Source organism: Schistocerca cancellata, chromosome 3 (genome assembly GCF_023864275.1).
Source record: "Schistocerca cancellata isolate TAMUIC-IGC-003103 chromosome 3, iqSchCanc2.1, whole genome shotgun sequence".
Classification (NCBI taxonomy): domain Eukaryota; kingdom Metazoa; phylum Arthropoda; class Insecta; order Orthoptera; family Acrididae; genus Schistocerca; species Schistocerca cancellata.
Window position 1 is genome coordinate 792652987 of NC_064628.1, and position 16839 is coordinate 792669825.

At 41.0% G+C, this 16839-nt stretch overlaps 1 protein-coding gene across 1 annotated transcript in view; it reads left to right on the plus strand.

The window, feature by feature from the left end:
• The window catches only part of LOC126176569 (proton channel OtopLc-like), a 180132-nt gene that overhangs the window by 51296 nt on the left and 111997 nt on the right, over positions 1 to 16839 (plus strand). The window contains exon 6 of the mRNA XM_049923730.1: positions 11296 to 11395. Within this exon, the coding sequence (XP_049779687.1) occupies positions 11296 to 11395 (100 nt within the window). The remainder of the gene's footprint in view (positions 1 to 11295; positions 11396 to 16839) is intronic.

Here is a 16839-nt window from a genome sequence, read left to right on the forward strand (position 1 = left end):
TCCCATGACTGGTAGTCATCGCTAAAGTCAGTGTTTCCAGTCACACCAGACTATATAATCTGCAGTTTGTTAGCGTCGCAGACAGTGGTTGCTATGCATTCGAGAGAATTCTGAAACGAATAAAAGTGTGTACGCAGATTCCAGGAGGGGCTAAGCGACCCCCCCCCCTTTCACATCCTACCCGTCACCCCCTCCATCTGCCTCCCCAACCCCCCTTCATAGATATGTTGTGTGAAACAATCAAGGGAAAAGACAAGAGACCTAGGTAAGACTACGTAGAACGCAGATTCTAACCAGGTGCCACTAAATGCTGTTTCCCTAACATTTCTAGTTTTCTATCGTCAGTGACGTGAAAACTTTTATTTTTTCCGAAGTGTGCTTCTTAGCTTTTCGTCGCTGTTACCCAGTTATGGATTGCGTAATAAATCAACGGCTAGTAGCTGATTATTCCGAGCTACGTACCAAATTTCTAATTGACTTTGATGATAACGTGAAATGTTACAGTAATGGCAGCAAAATAAACAGTTTCTTTCATCTTGGCCATTCATTTCCGGAACACGTATAAGCTAAACTACTTCCCGTCTTTCCGTCGAAATTATGCTTTTTAGACTTGCTTAGTCTATTGATTACCGTAATTAGCCGTCTATCATAGGGACATAACGCCTCGATAAAAATTAAAGGGAGCGAATAAGCTAAGATGTCTGCCACACAGAAAATTTCGCCATGGGCGTGAACGCGGAAGTACACCCGCACCGATGGGTGAAGTCAATCAGTGATGCACACGACGCGGTGATATCAGAACGCAGTATCAGACGTCACGTGTGTGTTATGATCCGGCAGCGCACTGAACAAGGATACGTTGCTCCCGCTTCTGCCTCCTGTGCGCATTATTATCTGGAAACCAGTGTGGTACCTTCCGATTCCTCACTCTGTGTCGTTTGACCAGACAGGTACAACGTCAACTGAGCAGCTGCGATAAAACTGTTTGTAACCTACATTGCTGACTCCTGGAAGGAGCTGCGTCAAGAGACTGCGTAATCGGGAGGTGTCCATGTCATCCACAAATGTACAAGGATAACTTACCGTCCTAAGACTCTGGGTTTTCGACTAAAATATGATCTCCTTTTTCCTGCTCTGTCACTTCTTCGTTTTTTAAAGTGTTATAGCTTCAATTCCTATACAGTCGTTCAGGTTAAAGAGATGAACGACATAAATGTGGCCCAGTTTAATGATGTATTTTGTTATTCTTCTCGCGTGACATAGGTGAACTACAAAAGATTTAAATTAGCGTGCACACCAATGGCTCAGTTCCACAATTTAGTTCTTGGGGATGACATCCGATTTTCTTCTATAAACATACTGACAGCTGACGCGTGGTACTTTGTTGTCCGTACGCTGTCGTGAAAGATCTAACTGATCTGATTTATTAGTTTTCTTTACGTGGTGTCACCTAATCCTTCTCTGTGTGTAGACACATGGAATTTAAAGATTAGGTATTATCTACTTCTGGAGATTAAATGGTACGTCTGTACAACTGTCGGGCAATATAAACGAAGTAGTCAGAAAGCGGTAGCCAGTCTTTCCACTTTGTTTCTTCACATATTTCGATTTATCAAGGATTCAGAAAAGTGAAACGTTGACTCTTTTTATGCAGTAGATTACGTCCTCAGAGTTCACTTAGTACTCTGTCATTTCTCTTCCCTACAACGACATAAATGTCCAGCAATCTTTAATATCATGTCGAATGCCTATCCAACTGATCCTTACGAGTTACCAGTTACATTTGTTAAAAGCATCGATGAACCAAAGCACATGGTTACTATAAATGATTTGTTATCGAAGTATTTTCCAAATTATTAGGTGTACAAATATAACTGATGCGTGAAAAGAACCGTATACTCACAGAGTTTGCACTATGATCACCAGTTGGCGTTACGAGTGCAGTTCCTCGACAAAAGGCGACAAAGCAAGAAAATAGTTTTGTGTGTTGAAATATGCAAGATGTTTATCCGTTACAAAGAGAGCAGCGTGCAAGTATGTGTGTGTGTGTTTGGAATTAACGGGCACTCAACGGCGAGGTTATCAGAGCCCTTACGAATACTGAAAGAGATGAATGTTGGGTCAACGGACTAGGAAATGTCACACCGCGAGGACTAACCCACTAGATGACACTCACTCACTCCCACCTCACTCTCGTTGACACACGCAATCATTCCACCTCGCTCATCAAAGGCAGCGGAGAAAGAGTTAAGAATGCTACATCTAGGATTAAAACATAAGAAAGCTACAGAGGAGCTAAAATAACAGCTTAGAGAAATGTGACTGGCTGTCCACTTACAAGAAACATGGGTGTCAGTCACCCTGTTCATAGGTTAAGAACATATCCCAAAAACTTTTGGAAACAAGTTGGACACGTCAAAAAACCTTAAAACTCTAACCACATTTGTTTGAATGTCACTTAAAATACGGGACAGATATAATGGCAAATCTGCTGCTGCCCTCTAGTCTGAAAATAAAACACAGTCTGTTAAAATATGGCACACAATTATCTATACACCACAAGCACCGCAATTGCAGGGTCCTCTCGCCAGAGCAAGAAGCCATATGTCATAGGGCTGTGTCCTTTCAAAAGTAAGGAGGACCCCGCCTGAGGGCTGGAAGAAGGTATGTTATGGCCATGTTGTGGACTTCAATAGACACAACTTATCATCTGCACATCCAGCCACTCTTTTTCCCATGGGCGCATGCCTCTGTACCTCAACAGCAACGTGATGGCATGCAGGCAGATGACACATTGAACTACTGAGAATCACGACATGCCTCCTTGGCTACTACATCCGCCCTTTTGTTCCCTGCAGTACCCATGTCCTGTGGCACCCAACAGAAAGATACCTCCATCCCCAGCCTTTGTAAGTGGAGAAGGGCGTCCTGGATATCCTGAACTACTTTATCGGTTGCATACATGCATTGCAAAGACGGAAGGTTACTCTGGGAGTTGGAACAGACGAGGACTTTAGCAGGCGTGGTGCATCTCATCTGCTCCAACAACATCAAGATCGCAAATAATGCGGCAGCAAAGACAGAATCTCCCTGTTTAGACCCATCCCTGGAGACAGCAACGTAGTTGTGGGGTAATTTAAAATGTCGGAAAATGTCTTAACAGTATAAGCAGGAGTGCAATCTCTCCTGTACTGCACTAAATCAAAAATCATGCATGGCCTCTGCAGTAACAAGGACGACAGTCGGTTAGAACCAAATATTTGAGCCTGTACATGCCCCACACCAAGAAATTCCAGTACACACTTCGCACAGATCCCAAATGGCCTCATTGCCTGTGAACGATTGGTAAAGAGGCGTTTCATAGCTCGACGAGCAATGGTGTGGTACGCTGGGGAACTGGGAGTAGTGAGGAACTTACACAGCTGGTGCACCACGAGGAGTTGTCACCGGATGGTAAGCGGCACTTCACCAGCCTCAGCACAGAGAATGGCTATGAGCTGGTCCTGTAAGCGCCGATGGGCAACCTGATCTCGTTATAACATCAATGATCATCAGTTAAGAAGGCTTCACTGACCTAAACACTGTGCACCAATAGTCGATCAGTGACAGCACGAAGGACCTACAAAACTGGAGCAAATGAGCCCTGTCTGCTCCCCAGGACCTATTCAGTGTTGACCACATCGACTTCCACCTTTTTCGTAATATTCTGCGCGTTAAAAATGCCTTCTTGGGCCGACTCAGCTTCAGTTCTTCTTTGGGAATGTCCACCTGCGCGTCATAACACCTTGCTGTAGTTCATAGTGGTGTGTAACTAACTCTCAACACAATACTCCCCAAGGCTTTTCGCTTTCTGCAGATTGGCCGGCCTAAGTGGCCGAGCGGTTCTAGGCGCTACAGTCTGGAACTGCGCGACCGCTACGGTCGCAGGTTCGAATCCTGCCTCGGGCATGAATGTGTGTGATGTCCTAGGTTATTTAGGTTTAAGCAGTTCTAAGTTCTAGGGGACTGATGGCCAAAGAAGTGAAGTCCCATAGTGCTCAGAGCCATTTGAACTATTTTTTCTGCAGATTTGTCACTTGTTGCGAACTACAGGGATCGACCAACAGCACCCCACTGCACAATGGCTTGACAGAGCTTAATGTACCTGCTATGCCCTCTAAACCGTTTCGAATTTAAAAAGGTGACACTTTCTCAGAGCTTCCTTCTCTTCTTTTAACTATCAAATACGCCTTCTGATCAACAGCATGCATTCTGTTACTAAAAGCTGAACTAACCTGAAAAAATCCAGTCAGGAGGACTTGTCACATGACGCCTGTCGAGAGACTGATTGCTGGTACCTACCAGCGGGCCACCCATTCCGCTGGGGGGATGAGGAGAAAATTTCGAGAGTTCCACCTTGCTTCTATGGGCAGCTAGGGAAATAAGAGTCCACTCAGGCAGAATCCCACTTGTCTGAGTAATCCTTTTACAACTGAAGTGCGGCAGTTTCTGCAGAAGTTACCCACTAATGACTGTTTCACCTCAACAGTCATGCATCTCATTGGCATGCAGCACACCTTGAGATTCAGGTTTTTTTTTTACTTACTTTTTTTTAGAGGCTTTTACCTTCCTCACGATCTGGGCAGTCAAGCCAAGATCTCCATTCCTTGCGACAATGTTCCACTGCTGTGCCTGCCCCCAGACCTTGCAGTGACAGAGAACTGACGGCACTTACAAGTCTCCAGCTCAGGAACTCCGGAATCGCCAATCCAGTATGATGCAAATAAATGCTGAGCCCCTGAAGGTACCAGCGTGCGGAAAAGAAACAAGAGTGTTGCACGTTAGTATCAGTGTTGCCAACTGTGCGTAATTTTATCATTCTGTTACAGGGTGCCTAGACATTCAATAATAATGCATAACATTGTGCAATGTTATTGATGCTCTCCCTAGACTGCTTAATATTATTGTGCAATAATAGTTCTAATCTGTTGCAAGAAGGAAAAAATGGTTCAGGAAGTGTCAAAATTAAATCACGAAAACTCGATGATGAAAACAAAAACGATTATTGTAACTTTTTATGTGATGAGGGTCCAACATTTGACACATTACTGGAAATTATTCACCCAACGTTGATATCGTCATACATAGGTACTTGCCAACACCCCCTCCCCCCTTCCCACCCACCTCTTTGATAGATTTCTGAGGACATTCACAGCCCCATGATTAAGACAAAATAATACAATAAGAGACGCAATTCCACCGATGGTTATCTATTATGCTACGATACCTTACTACTGGCAATTATTGTGAAGACATGAAATTTAAAAGTGCAGTATTTGAGACATAATTATGGAAATGTATATTGCAATAATACATGTTCTAAAGGATTACATTCATGCAAGTAATGTACACACAGAGATAAATATCTACATATAAGTTTATTCATAACTCTACATTAATTAAATTGTTTTAAAAACACCTTCCTTTATGGCCATTCGCTGTATTTTCTGAGCAACAAAACAAACAATTCCTCATTGCAAATTATCTGTTTCTATCCTCACCTGCCCTAACATCCCCTAATTCTGACAATGACTGATACATTTTGATGGACTCTGATAATAATGCACTTTTAGATTTTGTTACATTCATGACAGTAAAAACCTTGCAACTTCAACATTCAAATAAGGTCATAACAAAATGAAAAAAAGCAAAATCACTCAATTCTGTGAATGAATTTTTACCAGTTGCATCTTCATACTATGTAATCTGTAACCAATATTCTAAAGTGTTCTCTAACTCTCTCCCTACTGTATAAAGTTTACAATGTTCCATTGCATTTCTATAACTGATATTTCGTTATTTGAATATTGGAAATGGGATAATAGGGGAATTAAAGATTATTTGTGAACCTTCAGCAAATTTTTATAAGACAGCAAATTATTTTTCTGAAGCACTTCAATATTATCAGGTACTGAACTCTGGAACAACCAGAAAAATTCTATTGTCATTACCAAATTATATTGAATATGCATTTTGTTTATATTATTGATTGCAAGTGCTATACTATTTTAACTCAAATGGAGCTGATGTATTGCATTTATTATAAATTTAATGTGTTGTTGATGAAGTTCACGTACAGCTTGCTCAGTTATCAAATTTCTTCTTTTCAGGTGTCTTATCTTTTATTCAAATCTGGAACCTTACAGTTAGGGGATCAGTGTCCAGATGTGGTATGACCAATCCAGAGACCAAGGTGTAGGGCTTTCTCCTTTGTTCATACACTGAGATAAGTCATGAGATACCTCCTAATATTGTGTTGGACCTCCTTTTGTCCAGTGTAGTGCAGCAACTCAATGTGGAATGGGCTCAACAAGTCGTTGGAAATCCCCTGCAGAAGTATTGAGCCATCTGCCTCTATTGCCATTCATAATTGTGAAATTGTCGCCAGTGCAGGATTTTGTGAATGAACTGACCTCTCGATTATATGCCACAGGATTCATGTCGGTCGATCTGAGTGGAAAATTGTCCAGAATGTTCTTCAAACCAATTGAGAAAAATTGTGGCCAGTGACATGGTGCATTGTCATCAATAAAAATTCCATTATTATTTGGGAACATTAAGTTCATGAATGGCTACAGATGGTCTCCAAACACAGACATTTCAGGTCAACAATTGGTCAGGTGGGCCAGAGGACCCAGTCCACTCCGTGTAAACACAGCCACCACTAGCTTGCACATGCCTTGTTGACAACTTGGGCCCATAGCTTTGTGGGGTCTGCACCACACTCAAACCCTACCATCACCTCTTGCCAACCAAAATCCGGACACATCTGACCAGGCCTCAGTTTTCCAGTCATGTAGGGTCCAACTGAAATGGTCATGACCTCAGGAGAGCACTGCAAGCGATGTTGTGCTGTTAGCAAAGGCACATACATTGGTTGTCTACTGCCATAGCCCATTAACGTCAAATTTCGCCACACTGTCCTGACAGATACATTCGTTGTATGTCACATATTGATTTCTGTGGTTGTTTCACGCAGTGTTGCTCCACTGACAATGCTACACAGACATAACTACTTTTGGTCGTTAAGTGAAGGATGTCGGCCACTGCATTGTCCGTGGTGAGAGATAATGCCTGAATTGGTATTTTCAGCACACTCTTGACACAGTGGGCCTCAGAATACTGAATTCCCTAATGATTTCTGCAATGGAATGTCCCATGTGTCTGGCTCCAGCTACCATTTCATGTTCAAAGTCTGTTAATACTCTTTGTGCAGTATAATCATGTTGGGAACCTTTTCACATGAATCATTTAAGTGAAAATGATAGCTGCATCAATGCACTGCCCTTTTATACCTCATGTACATGATACTATTGCCATCTATATTTGTGAAAATCGCTATCCCATGACTTTTGTCACCTCAGTGAATTATATAATAATGCAGTATTACAGTTTTGGTGTGGTATCTCAAAATGTGTCTTCAGTTCATTCCACTGGTTTAATATCCTGTCTACAGTGGAATATACTGACAGCCACTGCAGTCCACAAGCTCTACCAATTTTTCATCAGTCATGAAGTTCATTAATCATTCTGTACAGTTCTTTATACCCAAATGCCAAACTTATGATTAAATGAACCTCTTATATGTTTTGGAAGCCGTAAATTGTATATTCCTTGGCATTGTCCCTTCTGCTGTGTGAGAGATGGCAAGCTGATTGGGATGACACCCACACTGAACATGAGCCTTGGAGCGCCTTTTTTTCCAGTTTTCCTTGTACATCGTTATTTACTCTCATCATAACACTAGCATTATCTGTTCCAATCCCAACAATATTTTTATAGTACAAACCAAATTTGTACAAGGTGTCTTTAGAGGCTCCGTAAACGATCAAACGTGTTTGATAGAATCACTCTTATCTACCCACAAATTTAGTGAGCAAGCCTATACATGTTCAGACTACATTCATCAGTTTAATCTCACACTGAAGCAGTTACTGTTCATGTTTATGAATATTTTGACAGTAATGAGAATGGCCACAAATGCAGAAAAGTACTCCTGGCATTGACTTTGGCACTATGTTTAAAGAAGAAGAGCTTATTTATTCTTTCTTTATATGTAGATATTTTTTTATTTGTGCCAGAAGTTTGCTACACAATTTTGTATCTTGAATGTTTCTTTGTTTCTATGCCATATCCATGATTACTCTTTTTACACGGCTATATCATTGCACATTCTTGTATTATATGTTTGTAGATTTGAGCAGTTTTTGGATTTTCAGGGCACCTTCTTATGTTAACTACACTTTTTTGTGTGTAAAAACGTGCACTGAAAATTTCAAAACCAACTCAGATCTGCATTCATATGATACAAGAAAGCTTATCGATTTAACTTTACTTTTGAAGCAGACACTTTTCGTGTATGCTGTATTTTGGCACTAGTGAGAATGGTTGCAAATACAGATAGTGCATTTCTAGCACTGACTATGGTACTGTGTTTAAAGAAGAAGAAAACAAGATCCTGGGCCAGGGAATGGTTTAAAATAACAGCTTATCAAAGATGTAGCATTATTCATTACAGGAACTTGCAGACATCTGCTTAATATAACTATGAGGGAGCAGCATGTAATACCATACTGAGAAATCCAAACGAGTGTACAGGTAAAAGTTTTCCCATCAAGTGCCATCTTCATTAAAAGAAATTCATGTCAATATTTACGAAAAACTAAATCATTAATGCTACAGAGACCTAAACAAAGTTCATGATGAAGAATTATTCACATAGTACGATTTGAGGAGTCATATTGGGACATGTAGGAGAAGATTTTTCAGTAACTACCTGTCAACATGCCAGTGAAATCCACGTTTTGAAGAACACAGTGTGAAGAGTACTGGTTAAACAGTAGCTGCAGCTATGTCATAAACAATGTGTGCAAACAGGGGAACCAAATGATTTTGAACCTAGAATTCAGTTGTACCATTGTACAGTAACTAGTGTATTACTAGAGTGTGGAACTTAGAACAGTTTGTATTGTTCATAAATTAGATCTGTTTGAATCATGATGGCATTTTCAACTATTGCAACTGCAATATCTTATGTTATTGTCATCTTGGCTCACTATCATTTAGTCTCTATAAATTTTTGGGTGGTGATTGTACAAGATCAGCTAACAGGACCTTATATTCTGCCATTCTGCTTGAAAGGTGCACATTCAAGGGCACTCATACAACAGTTTGTTGGAGAGAGGGGGGTGAACCTGGGGCTATGGAGTATTTTTAAAATTTTGGAAGGTGAATGGCACTTGGTAGCCTTAAAAAGTTCCAGTTCTGACCATGTAAAACCTGTGTAATAACAACTTTTAAATCATTTTTGTGGAAGGAAAATACATGACTACACTGTATTTTTTCCTTTGCCCCCTCTCCGCTCGCCTCAGGGTACACGAGTTCTTGTGCACATTACATCTACACCTACACTCTGCAAACCACCATGAAGTGAAAGGCAGAGGGTGTGTCCCATTGTACCAGTTATTAGGATTTCTTCCCATTCCATTCACATATGTGGGGGAAGAGTGATTGTTTGAGTGCCTCTGTACCTACTGTAACTATTCTAATCTTATCCTTACAATCCTTATGTGAGAAATACATAGGGGATTGTATTATATTCCTAGAGCCATCATTTACAGCTGGTTCTTTGAACTTTGTTAGTAGACTTTCTCAGAATAGTTTACATCTATCTTCAGGAGTCTGCCAGTTCAGTTCTTTCAACATGTCTGTGACATTTTCACGTGGCTGAAATAAACCTGTGACCATTTGTGCTGACCTTCCCTGTATATGTATCCCCTTTTAGTCCTATTTGGTATGGGTCCCACATACTTGAGCAGTATTCTAGAATGGAGGTCATTCAAGTGATTTTTAAGCAATCTCCTTTGTATACTGACTGCACTTCCCCCAGTATTCTACCAATAAACTGAAGTCTACAATCTGCTTTACCCATGATTAAGGCTATGTGATCATTCCATTTCATATCCTTACAAAGTGTTAAACCCAGGTATTTGTATGAGATGGTCGAGTCCAACAGTGATTTACTATGTTTCTTCATTTTGTGAAGTGCACAATTTTACATTTTTGAACATTTAAAGCAAGTTGCCAATCTTTGCTCTATCAAGATCTGACTAAATATTTATGCTGCTTCTTTCAGACAGTACTTCATTACAGGTAGCTCTATCTTCTGTAAAAAGTCTGAGATTACTATTAATATTGCCTACAAGGTCATTAATATGCAACATTACCTGGTATTAATTCAAGAGGTTCTGGTACAGTTATTAGAAATGTATCTCTTGTCTATTAGATGATGTTGGAACAACATGACAGTGTACTGTCCCATTTTAATATTAAGGTCTGTGAAAACCTAACGACTGAAACCTTGTTTTTTCAATTGAAACAAGTCATGTTGAATGGTCAGTGCAGTCATTGGCTCCCATCAAGTGTGTGGCTCCAAATACACTGAGAATTAATGAAGTTATTCAGCACTTATACAGTGACTTGAAAAATATGTGTGTACTATTTAGAACACTAAGAAGTAAAATGAATTCATTAAGAGATGATTAAGTAATAACTATATATGTAGAGTAATTGAGATATCATATGCCAATGTGATACTTAAAATATTTAATTAACCTTCATTTTGATAAGTTTATTGGATGGGATGAATGAAAAAGAGTGATTGCTTATATTCAGTATCCAGTACAAGTACAGTACTAATGAAATAAATTATTAAAGTCCAATATGTCAGTGAAATGTACTGATGTTATTGATGTATAAATACTGTAATATCAAAATATGAATAACGATATTATTTCTATAAAATATTGATATTTCTAGTATATCATTGTCATCTCTATGGGCAATCAGTAACACTACTTATGAAACTGTGCAAACAACATTGCTTCAGAAGAAAGAGCCATGACACACTGAGCTAAACTGGCCATGCAATGCAAATCTGCCTAAATTTCATTTCTTCTCATCCTGTTGAATGTTATGTGATTTACGGGAAGATCCGTGCACTGTGGTGTCCCTTTGAAAGGCAACGCAGATTTCATATCTTGTTTGCTTGAAAACAAAATGGTTCTCTGATAGTCTAGTCTGAAAGAAAATATACTGCATTGCAAACTTAACAGGCATTTTCATTTTTGATCAGCTACTTTCCCTTAGTGCTTAAGATATCAGCTATCTCAATAGGTTCTGGCATTTTATTATAATAGATCACATTGACCAGTCCATTCCACAATTCTATTTAGGTGTTTGTCATTTACTTTGCAGGTCTCTAGCATTGGTGACAAGATGGTGCTGCAAATGGCCCTGCCACAAAGAATCACACAACAGTCACGACCCAACAGTCTGCCTGTCTCTGTTGATTCTTGTAAGTATGGAAAGATTGCCCAATTAGCTTGTCCATTTTACCTACAACGATTAATGTAAAGAGATGGAAATAACTGTCAGACTTTTAGCCAGATGTATCATCAGCAGCAGCAGCAGAGGCAGCATATTTAGCATCCACTGCTGGATAAAAGTCACTTCTGGACTCCTCCATGCATTACAATCTGTAGCTATACACATCCATGTTGCTCCTACATAATTTATGCCATCTGTCCAACTTTCTCCTAAACATTGCCTCAGTCTTTTTGTCTGTTGGAAACAAGCAAAATGCTTTTTTATTGTATTTAGAATCCATTAACACTGTTACAAATTCTACCCACCTTCATTCCATCTTTATAACAGCCATAATTACATCATCTATTTATTCCATAATCCATTTATTTAATTTTCTCTCTCTCCTGGTAATTCCTATCATAAATCTCTCCACAGCAGAATTCCTGTTTTTGAATAATTTTCTTGGCCATACTGAATAAAACATTTGCTTCTTGAATTGCCCGAATGAGGTCTTCCCCCAAATATTTAATAAGATTGAGTCATCTGCAAACAATAAGATCTGTCCAAGTCATTTATGAATATCAGAAAGTAGTGAAACTGGCAATGGTTTACAGTTGCTCAATATGTATGTGAATTGGATATATGTCCTAATCTCCTTCTCCCCCTCTCTCTGTCCATCTCCTCCTTCCCCTCTATTTGTCAGTCTGCTTATCCTCCCCCCTCTCTCCATCTATCACCTCCACCCCATCTCTCTGCCCATTTCCTCCTCCTCCTCCTCCTCCTCCTTGTCCTCCTCTCCCTCTCTGTCTGCCTATCTCCTTCTCAGCGTCTGCTCCGGGATTTCTGCTGCCCTGAGTGAAAATGTCAAGTTCTGCTCCCACCCCTTCCCCTCTATACATTTTCATACATTGTCAACTTTTTTCACAATGTCATTAATCAATTATGTCTTATTTTCATATATCACACTTACTCATCTGTCTATAATAGAAGGAAACATTCCACATGGGAAAAAATATATCTAAAAACAAAGATGATTTGACTTATGAAACGAAAGCACTGGCACGTCGATACACACACAAACAAACACAAACATACACACAAAATTCTAGCTTTCGCAACCAATGGTTGCCTCGTCAGGAAAGAGGGAAGGAGAGGGAAAGACGAAAGGATTTGGGTTTTAAGGGAGAGGGTAAGGAGTCATCCCAATCCCGGGAGCGGAAAGACTTACCTTAGGGGGATAAAAGGACAGGTATACACTCACACACACACACATATCCATCCACACATATACAGGCACAAGCAGACATATACAGAGGCAAAGAGTTTGGGCAGAGATGTCAGTCGAGGCGGAAGTGCAGAGGCAAAGATGTTGTTGAATGACAGGTGAGGTATGAGTGGCGGCAACTTGAAATTAGCGGAGATTGAGGCCTGGTGGGTAATGGGAAGAGAGGATATATTGAAGAGCAAGTTCCCATCTCCGGAGTTCAGATAGGTTGGTGTTAGTGGGAAGTATCCAGATAACCCAGACGGTGTAACACTGTGCCAAGATGTGCTGGCTGTGCACCAAGGCATGTTTAGCCACAGGATGATCCTCATTACCAACAAACACTGTCTGCCTGTGTCCATTCATGCGAATGGACATTTTGTTGCTGGTCATTCCCACATAGAATGCGTCACAGTGTAGGCAGGTCAGTTGGTAGATCACATGGGTGCTTTCACACGTGGCTCTGCCTTTGATCGTGTACACCTTCCGGGTTACAGGACTGGAGTAGGTGGTGGTGGGAGGGTGCATGGGACAGGTTTTACACCGGGGGCGGTTACAGGGGTAGGAGCCAGAGGGTAGGGAAGGTGGTCTGGGGATTTCATAGGGATGTACTAAGAGGTTACGAAGGTTAGGTGGACGGCGGAAAGACACTCTTGGTGGAGTGGGGAGGGTTTCATGAAGGATGGATCTCATTTCAGGGCAGGATTTGAGGAAGTCGTATCCCTGCTTGAGAGCCACATTCAAAGTCTGATCCAGTCCCGGAAAGTATCCTGTCACAAGTGGGGCACTTTTGTGGTTCTTCTGTGGGAGGTTCTGGGTTTGAGAGGATGAGGAAGTGGCTCTGGTTATTTGCTTTTGTACCAGGTCGGGAGGGTAGTTGCGGGATGCAAAAGCAGTTGTCAGGTTGTTGGTGTAATGGTTCAGGGATTCCAGACTGGAGCAGATTCGTTTGCCACGAAGACCTAGGCTGTAGGGAAGGGACCGTTTGATGTGGAATGGGTGGCAGCTGTCATAATGGAGGTACTGTTGCTTGTTGGTGGGTTTGATGTGGACGGACGTGTGAAGCTGGCCATTGGACAGGTGAAGGTCAACATCAAGGAAAGTGGCATGGGATTTGGAGTAGGACCAGGTGAATCTGATGGAACCAAAGGAGTTGAGGTCGGAGAGGAAATTCTGGAGTTCTTCTTCACTGTGAGTCCAGATCATGAAGATGTCATCAATAAATCTGTACCAAACTTTGGGTTGGCAGGCCTGGGTAACCAAGAAGGCTTCCTCTAAGCGACCCATGAATAGGTTGGCGTATGAAGGGGCCATCCTGGTACCCATGGCTGTTCCCTTTAATTGTTGGTATGTGAAGAAGTTGTGGGTCAGGATGAAGCTGGCTAAGGTAATGAGGAAAGAGATTTTAGGTAGGGTGGCAGGTGATCGGCGTGAAAGGAAGTGCTCCATCGCAGTGAGGCCCTGGACGTGCGGGATATTTGTGTATAAGGAAGTGGCATCAATGGTTACAAGGACGGTTTCTGGGGGTAACGGATTGGGTAAGGATTCCAGGCGTTCGAGAAAGTGGTTGGTGTCTTTGATGAAGGATGGGAGACTGCATGTAATGTGTTGATCTATGTAGGCACAGATACGTTCTGTGGGGGCTTGGTAACCAGCTACAATGGGGCGGCCGGGATGATTGGGTTTGTGAATTTTAGGAAGAAGGTAGAAGGTAGGGGTGCGGGGTGTCGGTGGGGTCAGGAGGTTGATGGAGTCAGGTAAAAGGTTTTGTAGGGGCCCTAAGGTTCTGAGGATTCCTTGAAGCTCTGCCTGGACATCAGAAATGGGATTACCTTGGCAAACTTTGTATGTGGTGTTGTCTGAAAGCTGACGCAGTCCCTCAGCCACATACTCCCGACGATCAAGTACCACGGTCGTGGAACCCTTGTCCGCCGGAAGAATGACAATGGACCGGTCAGCCTTCAGATCATGGATAGCTCTTCAATATATCCTCTCTTCCCGTTATCCACCAGGCCTCAATCTCCGCTAATTTCAAGTTGCCGCCACTCATACCTCACCTGTCATTCAACAATATCTTTGCCTCTGCACTTCCGCCTCGACTGACATCTCTGCCCAAACTCTTTGCCTCTGTACATGTCTGCTTGTGCCTGTATATGTGTGGATGGATATGTGTGTGTGTGCGAGTGTATACCCGTCCTTTTTCCCCCCTAAGGTAAGTCTTTCCACTCCCAGGATTGGGATGACTCCTTACCCTCTCCCTTAAAACCCAAATCCTTTCGTCTTTCCCTCTCCTTCCCTCTTTCCTGAAGAGGCAACCATTGGTTGCGAAAGCTAGAATTTTGTGTGTATGTTTGTGTTTGTTCGTGTGTGTATCGACGTGCCAGCGCTTTCGTTTGGTAAGTCAAATCATCTTTGTTTTTACTCATCTGTCTTTTTGATGTGAATGTGTCTTTACGACCATAGCCAGGTGTGAGCCACCAGTCATTGAAGCATAAGTGAAATGTTTACAGTGTGATACGTCTTGAGTTACAACTCCAAAACTAACTATGTCAGCCAAAATTAAATTATACCACCCACAAAGTTTAAAATTAAAATCTGTTCAATTTCTCTTGTCATCGGAACAGAGCGGAGTATGTGGTGTGGAGAGAGGAGCTCCATGAATGTTGCAGCGAGAATGACAAGTGGGGAGTGGAGTTCTTGCAGTACTTCCAGAGCTGATGGATTGTGCTCATTACTCATTACTTTATTTTTGTAGACATTTATCTTCACATGCAGAATATATTCATAGCACACAACAAAGACAAAGAAACAAATGCACACAAGTTCACTGCATACTGAATGACTGTTCACTACAGCACTGTACAGTGGCAGCTTGCTTATGTTGTCAGAAATTGCAGAAGGATGAAACTTTCCAAATCATGTCAAAGAGTTCAGAGCAGAAAAAGGACTTCAAGTAACAAGAAAAATTAAACAGGCTTTAGTGTTGATCGACAAAAGAAGGAAATACAAAAATATTCAGGGAAAGACAGGAATATCACAATACAAGTCACTTACAATGAAGTGAATAGGGAGGGTAGGGGGTGCCTAGTCTGGACTCAAATGACTGTGGCATGTGATGGGAAGGACATATTTTACTAATTCTTTATTTATTTGTTATAGTATTGATTGACAAAAGAAGGAAGTACAAAAACTGCAATGTTTCATTTGTCATCTGTTTCACAATGCCACAGATAATTTCCAGTAAGTCACCAGATTTTGTGAAAGAAATTGTATTTCCAGCTTATTCTCATACTTCTTCATTTAAGCACAACTTTCATTATCTTATTTAATGCATCCGTTTGCACATATATAAAAATTTAAAAGATCTTGCTGCCCCTAAAAATCTTCCAGCAGCCTGGACAGTAGCACGGTTGCCCCCTCCTCCCCTAGAGCTGGCCCTGCTTCTCCCCCCCCCCCCCCCTCCCCCTTTATGCCATCTGCTCTCATCCTTCTCTGACCATCTACTCCAGTACCTCTCTCTGATCTTGACACTTGCTTATCGTTATAACAATTTCAGGTTATGTAGTAGTGGGGCTGTTACAGTCATAAGCTGACAAGCCATAAGTACAACTTTTCTGTTTTCTGTGAAAACCAACTGCAAGGGAGCAAACAAAACAGAACATTTTTGTGTACACAACTTTTATTTAAAAACATATATAATAAGAAATAATGTGTAAGGGAGAAACAGTTCTTCTAATGGTTTAAATGCCTTTCTGTCATAGTTATTTTGAGAAACAAAAACAAAAGTGCATATATTCACAGCAGGGCAAAAGGCAGCATTTTCTTTCTCATGATTGGTTTTAACAGGCCATCCAAATGTTCATTAGAGTATCATGTAAAAATATGAAGTAAACGAGTCAAGAACTTTTCAAGATTTGGATGGCCACAGGATGTATATATATATATATATATATCCTATGGCCATCTATAAATTAATTAGAGTACATGTAAAAACATGAAGTAAACTGATCAAGAACTTTTCAAGATGCTTAGTAACAATGTTTCCCCTTTATTTATATATCTGTGTGTGTGTATGTGTGTTCATTAGAGTAGCAAGTAAAAGCTTGAAATAAATTGGTCAAGTACTTTTTGAGATTTTTGGTAATGTTATTTCCCCTTTCTATATTAAA